The following is a 7,324-nucleotide window of genomic DNA, read 5'->3' as shown; positions in this document are numbered from 1 at the left end:
GGCGTGCACTCGGGTCGCTGCCGCCATCCTGCTGGCGAAAGAGAGGAGAGAGACAGAGAGGCCCGCCCGCTAGCCGGCCGGGCCAGTGCGGGCCAGTGCGTGAGGGCGCGGGGGGCCGTGTCAGCGCGACGCAGAGCGCAGCCGCCACCGCCAAACGGACATGTTGGAGCCCCGCGCTGCCGCCGCCGCCTCCCTTCCCTCCGCCAGCGCACGGGACTGAGCAGGGGCCCGCCGCCTCTGACTGCGCTCGACCGGCCCAGCCTCGCCGCCTCGGCCGCAGCCCCTTCCTGCTCGGCCTCGGCCTCGGCCGCTCGTCGCCTCCCGTCCTCCTCCTCCTCCTCCTCCCCCGCCCCACGCCCCAGGCCCTGCCGGTTCCCGGCCCTGCTCCGCCGCGGCGCGAGGTCTATGTGACCGGCGGGCCCGGAGCAGCCGCCGCCGCAACGCGAACATGGACGCCGTCAACGCCTTCAACCAGGAGGTGAGGGGTGCTCGGGGCAGGGCTTGCCGCGGGCCAGCCGGGCCGCTTCTCCCGCTGCCCGAGGGCTTTTCGAGCACCGCGTCGGGGCGGGGACGCTTCCTGTCCCGGGTTCCGGGGCGGCGGGCCTGAAGCGGAGGAGAGGTCGCGGCCCCCGGCGGGGGCTGACCCCCTCGCCCCTCCCCCGCCATGCCCCCTTCGCCCCCTTCCGGCCTGCGCCGCCTCCGGCTCCTCCAACGTGGCCCTTGTGCTCCCGGGCCGTTTATCGGCTTGGCGGGGCCGAGATCCCGCCAGGGGTTGCAGCGGAGCGCGGGCGGGCGGGCGGGCGGGCGAGCGGGCGGACTTAGGGGCGGGAGTTCCCGCGGGTCGGGGGCCGGCGCGGCCGCCGCCTGGGCTCTCCTGTTGCTCAGGCCGCGGCGCGTCGGCCGCTGGACTCTGATCCCGGTTGGCGGAGAGTTAGATAGAGAGGGTGTCTACCCTCCTCCTGTCTCCTGGATTGACACGCTCGCGCATAAACACAGAGAGGTGGCTCCTTAGCCTTTCGTAACAACGTGACACCTAAAAAGTTGAATGGGAGAGCAGAGTATTTGCCCCGCCTTAGTCCGCTAGAAAGGCTGCGTGAGTCTTCACTTGCTCACTCTCAAACCCTCCTCCCCGAGTACTTAGTTAATCCTCAGCTCCCTTCTTCGGGGACATTTACACGTGAAAAACCTCCCCAAACCGGGAACAAAGCTACCTGCCGCCTTAAAGCTCTCTAGTTGTATCTCTGATCGTTCCAGGTGCTGCTTTTGGAGCATAAAGTCCATACCATCTTATTTATCAGAATGGATTTGGGAGGAGGAGACGACCATTGATGCTTTAAAACGCAGTTACAGACTGGAAGTTATTGTGGGTTGAGTTGGATTATGTTTCCCGTTTTAAATATTAAAGATAAACCAGCACTGAAGAAATCTGATGTCATAGTTTGACATGTGTTGATGTGGTGTCAGAACTTGCTCCATCTCACTATTAGATTTCTGTGGCTCAACTTGGAGTAGGATTAGGGTGTTACTACCCTTTCTGTTTGTAGTGCCATAATAAGGGACCCTCCAGTTAATCCTGCAGTTGAGAACATTTATTGCCGTACAGATGACCCTTCCCCTTCCCTCAGCACTTCAGCTGATAGTACATGTCTTCACAGACTGCACAGTTGTACCTGGTAGTAGAAAGTGAAGTGAAAAAGTTCCCTAGGGGTGATTTTCAAAATAGGAAAACAATATTTCCTGAATTTGGGCTCCCAGAAAATTGGTAATAGCGCTCCAGATACTCCTTCCAGAGTTCAACGTTGATTTTGTAGAATTGCCTGAGCCTGTTTGACTCTTGGAGGGCCGTGTTTGGGTCTCTCCCTAGCCCTCCCCATCGTAGCAGGTGCTGGCAAACAGTGCTTGAATAGATGGAGCTTACACAATGTCACAGTCGTTAAGATTTCAGTCAGGCACACCTCTCGAGATGAAAACTAACTTGAGTGTTCTTAATGAACAAGGAGGATCTTCAGTGTACTTTTAAAGGCCGGGAATATTTTAATCTGATTTAAGTTATTGTGGAAGGTGATATCAAGTACTTTGTTAACGTATCCAATATTAACCTCTCCACTTAGTTAGGCTTTGTAAGGCCACCGAACCTTGTAAGGCTAATAGAATTTGAAGCTTAGAATGGATAAGGAAATATAGTCTGAAACTGCAATCAGTAATTGCTTTGAAATAACAAACTTAGGGATGCTTGACTGTTTGAGAAGGGGAAATGGTATTCTGACCTTTTAAATGGCACAGTGAGCATTTTTCTCAAGTTCCTTTTCCTTTTATTCCTTGTCTTTATGAACTTGAAGTTAAATTTGTTAGGCGTATGTTTCCATTGCCAACTCTTTCTGCTAAATTGCAAATTAAAGCCTGTGTTCTTGTGCCTTCTTGATTGTAGTGCTCATTCTTTTATTTCTCCCTCTTCAGAAAACATTGCCATTAGGTCCTTGGAACATTGGAGTGCCCAAATCTAGTGTTGTTATAAAAAAAAAAAAAAAAAAAAAAAAAAAAAAACTTGACTGTTTGGTTGTTCGGCTGTGTCCTTAATACTGGGGAAATCTAGTCACTTAGGGGTCTATCTGATAGAACTTTAACCAGTGGAAAAAAACACTTTTTCCTTGGAGCTCTGTGTTCTGGGTGCCCATGAGGTGTCACTTTGGATTTCAGAGAAGATGAGAGACAGTAGTTGGAGAGGCAGCAGGACCAAGAAGTGAAAGTGGTCTGACTCTGGGAGCTGTTGGGAAGTAAGGGTGGTAGTTTGGAGGGTGGTGTTTCATGTGTAATGTATTTGATTACATTTTTAGGCTGTGGGGAAACATTGAAGGCTTTATTTAAGTAAGTAGTACAATAGCAAGATTGTGTTTAGCTTGTAGTGGTGTGGTCTGAGAGAGTTAGGTAGAGTTCAGGAGAGGCGTGGAAGGATATGGCCAAGGAATTCTTGGACCTTGGTGTCTGGTAGTTCTATAAACACCTTTTGACATTGTATTCTGTATGCTGAGATGGTGATGGTGCCATCAATACAAGTCAGTCTTCAAAAGTATGTTTAGTGGAGTAGAAAATGTATTTGGTTTTGAATTAGGTTAAGTTGCTGTTGTGTGGAATAGTCATGTGGATATTTTTGGCAAGCAACCGGGCATGGAGTATTTAGAAGTAGCCAAAACAGGGACAGAGTCACTCTCATATGGGTGCTGGTGAAAATTCCAGGGTGCAGGGGAGAGAAAGAAAATACCTACTATAGCATATTTGGTTTGTCAAGTACCTTTTATCTATGTCTAGTTTAACAGATACATATTCCTACACACTTCCAGTTACATATAGAGAGGCTGATTTTTTTTCTTCTTTCTTTCCTTTCCTTCTTTCCTTCCCTCCTCCCTTCCTTTCTTCCTTCCCAATTTCTCTGTGTAATAGCCCTGACTATCCTGAAACTTGCTTTGTAGACCAGGCTGGCCTCAGAGAAGCTGATTTTCAAAGAATAATAATTCACCCAAGGGCACATTTCTAAACTAAAGGCAGAGCCAGGGTTTGAATGTAGATCTCGCTGCTTAATTGATATGCTTTGTAGAATACCAAGGGAGTGGCCAAAAGACTAAAAACTTATGGTTACTGAACCTTTTAAGGGTAATAGAGTTTAGGGTTGAATGGATAAGGAAATAAGAGATCAAATGTAATCTTTGGTTTGGTTTTGAGCGACTAGAGGGAACGGCTGCTTTGTGGGTGATGGGAAAGGAGAGAGGCTAACAGTGTACTAGAACTGCTGAATGGCACCATAAGATTTTAGTCTTGGTAAGAGGTGGGCTCTGTCAGATGAGATTGGGCACTTGGAGTAAGTAGTATGTCCTAGACCCTAGTCTCTATTAGATAAAAGGAGGGGCTTCAGGGCTGGAGAGATTGATTAGTTAGGAGTGCTGGCTGCTCTTCTGGTTGGGTTCCCAGAACCCACTAGAGCCCAGTTCCAGGGAATCTGATGCCCTCCTCTGGTGCCTGACAGACAGTGTCAATATCCATGAAGTAAACTTTAAAGGAGAATTGAGCATATTCAGGGAAGGGCTGTGGAAGGGTGAGTTTAAGGCAGCAAGGGAAGGAAGATGGGCAGGAAAAGGAAAAGGACAGATTGAGAATTATGTTGGGGGAGTCTGTCTCATAGATGGTAAAGGAGGAGAGTGAAGTTACTTGAGGCACTCATTAACTTGGGATTTGAGTGCTTAATTCTCTCAAAGACGCACTGATAAGTCTTGAAAAAGATGGAACGAGGCAGGCCCCCTATGGCCAGTACTTGGTGCTCTGCTATCTGGTTTTCCTCAGTGTGAAAATTCTAAAATTTTGCTGGTTTGTGGAATGAATAAAAGTTACAGAAATTTTAGCCAGGCGATGGTGGCGCACACCTTTGATCTCAACACTAGGGAAGTGAAAAGTTGCAGGTTTTTTTTTTTTTATCCTTTATATTCTTAGGGTTTAAAAGAACATATTCTGACCTTCCCATTTATCTATAGTTTTAAGATCTTTATGAAAATAACTTAGAAAACAATTTTTAGCTGGGTGGTGGTGGCTCATACCTTTAATCCCAGCACTTGGGAGGCAGAGGCAGGCAGATCTTTATAAGTTTGAGGCCAGCCTAGTGTACAGATCGAGATCCAGGAAAGGTACAAAGCTACACAGAGAAACCCTGTCTTGAAAAACGAAAGAAAGAAAGAAAGAAAGAAAGAAAGAAAGAAAGAAAGAAAGAAAGAAAGAAAGAAAGAAAGAAAACAATGTAAATGAAAATATGAGTTATTTTTAATTTTAAAAAGTCCCTTTGTCTTCACCCAAGCTATTACTTCCAGCAGAGACATTCAAATGATGATGGAATCTGAGACCTGTGAATAATAAAGACGGAGTTTATGTTTGTACATATGTTGCTTATTGTGCATTTTGTTAAACATGCTCACAAATTCATTCTACAGAGAATTCATCTTTGCTGATAAACTGCAATAAACTTTGTCAGATGTGTTCCTGTGCACATCCACTCTGATAGTTGTGCTCACTTTTTATTTTGACACCTTTAGACTCATAAATGTTAAGGACACAGCAAACCATTTCTGTATGTATAGAAATTTAAACTGGAACTATATTATGGAGGAAAACCTTTCATGCAGCAACAGCCTCTGGAAAGCACTTTTGGTGCTTGTAATAGGTGAAAAGGAATGTGGGTTTGAACTCAGACCATGGAAAGGGCTTCCTGGGAGTTTTAGTGCTGCATACAGTGCTGCTCTGCAGTAAAGGGGAGATGTGAATAGTTTATTAATACTCTTTACAATGAGACAGACTAAGCTGTGACTGTTGTCGTGAACTGATGTTGTACGTCAGTCTTCTCTGAGCACTTCCTGGGAATTGGAGGAAGTAGAGAGCTTGCTGCCCGCCTCTCTTACTAGTCATGATTGGTCAGTGGAGTTAGCTCTCTGACGAGGCTGATCCTGTATTTTAGCCTGCAGTGGTCATCGTTTGTTTTGTTGTTGTTTAATCATTCTTGTCTGAGTGGAAAGGGGACTCAAACTGTTCTTGTATGGAAGGGATACATGCTCTTCTTCTGTTAGCAGTCTGTTAGTGCACTTGACTGTGGGGGCTGCTGTTATTCCAGGAGGGTTTGGGTCCTGTTAGTTACAGTAGTGTTCTCTCCCCAGCTCTCATTTTCTTTATACAGTAACTGAAGGAAAGGTGGCTTTTCAGAGCATTCTGACAGCACTTTAATGGTTTTGGTAAAAATGTGTTACTCTTTAACATTTTTGTCAAGTATTTTATTGTAGAAAAAGTTACCTACATAAGTAATAAATTGATTTAGAGATAAATTTAAGAGTAATAGAAATGTTTGGTTTCTAAAGATGAAACAGAATTGGGGATAATCTATACCTAATCATAGAAAGATGGCAAAATGGTGGGTTTTGTTTGTTTAAAGCCAGAAACAAATTGTGGGTCTGTACACATCAAAATCTCAATCTTAAATATCCCTTGATAATGGTTTATTATATGCCCTGACTATGCTCGTTGTGTTCAACATTCGTGTGGCTTGTTGATTACATTCCTTGCTTTATAGTTAAAGCTCTTACTGGTATGTGTATTTACCTTACCATGTAGCACTAATTAATCTGAAAACCAGTGAAACTCAGGGAAGCAGTTAAGAATCAGAAACGGGTTGTTGTTTGTTTTTTTTAATCAGGCATGAATAGACTCAATAAAAATGGACAGCCGTCCAGTTAACCTGTCGAACGTCCTCAGTTGTGTTTGGATAATTGGAGTTGTCATGGTAGAAATCCATGTGATCAGTAATCTCAACTGGAACAGAACCTAGATGGGCAGAATAGTTGACACTCGATGCAGTGTTTTTCCCCATTTCCACAAAATTATTTTCAGACATACTAGATCATTGGGTAAAAATGGCCAGAGAAGAAGTTTGGCTGGGAGGTGGTGGTGCACGCCTATAATCCCAGCACTCAGGAGGCAGAGGCAGGTGGATCTTGAGTCCCAGGCCAGCCTGGTCTACAAAGTGAGTTCCAGGACAGCTAGGACTACATAGAGAAACCTTGTCTTGAAGAGAAAAAGAAATGAAATTTGGACTTTATACGCATACATAGAATCATACCCATTACAGGTAAGAATCAGTGGAAAGTGATTGGGTAGTGCCTAACAAGTCGTTCTAGAGTAGTAAAACTTGGTGTGTGTTAACTGTCACAATGATAGATAATAGTGTAGTAGTATGCAGATCTCTTCAGGTTTTAAGCTTGATTTATCAATGACTACTAAACTTAAATCTTCACATTTTTGTTCGGTAGACAAATGACTAGATTTATCTATACTCTTAATTAAAGAAAAATTGTTCCTTTTCATTGTAAAGTTGTCCATGAGACGCAGGAAGTCCTGGTTGGTTGGCAGAGATTTGTAAGAAGCCTACTTGACAGTAAGATTGAGTAGTTCTAACATGGTTATGTGTGCAGCACTGACGTTAGTGTCAGTTGTCACCCTAGTCAGCACGGGACCCGGACTGGCCTCCGGGACGGCTCAGCAAGTGAAGAAAGTACCTGCTCTGAGCGTCTGCTCGCCTGCTTGAATCCCCGGAGACTCCATAAAGGTGGAAAGAGTTGTTGTCCGGCCTCCACCTGTGCTCCCACATATCAGACACATTCATTTTTTAATTCACTGACTATTTTCACCCCAAAAAAACCACTATCAACTTCTATATAAACTCCTGCTTACTGTTTGTTATTTAGCAATGACATTCTGCATAATTTTTGTTAATGAGCCTTTAGTTTTAAAGCTCATATTC

General features: G+C 45.1%; 1 protein-coding gene across 3 annotated transcripts in view; it reads left to right on the top strand.

The window, feature by feature from the left end:
* Scaf4 (SR-related CTD associated factor 4) overlaps window positions 1-7,324 on the top strand; it is a 58,244-nt gene continuing 50,920 nt past the window's right edge. For all 3 annotated transcript variants that reach the window (XM_036204136.1, XM_036204135.1, XM_036204134.1), the window contains exon 1: window positions 1-478. In XM_036204136.1, coding sequence (XP_036060029.1) covers window positions 449-478 — 30 coding nt within the window. In that variant the 5' untranslated portion in view covers window positions 1-448. The remainder of the gene's footprint in view (window positions 479-7,324) is intronic.

Source organism: Onychomys torridus, chromosome 12, assembly GCF_903995425.1.
Source record: "Onychomys torridus chromosome 12, mOncTor1.1, whole genome shotgun sequence".
Classification (NCBI taxonomy): domain Eukaryota; kingdom Metazoa; phylum Chordata; class Mammalia; order Rodentia; family Cricetidae; genus Onychomys; species Onychomys torridus.
The sequence above is the reverse complement of the archived record's forward strand: the minus strand, read 5'-3'. Positions and strand labels throughout refer to the sequence as shown.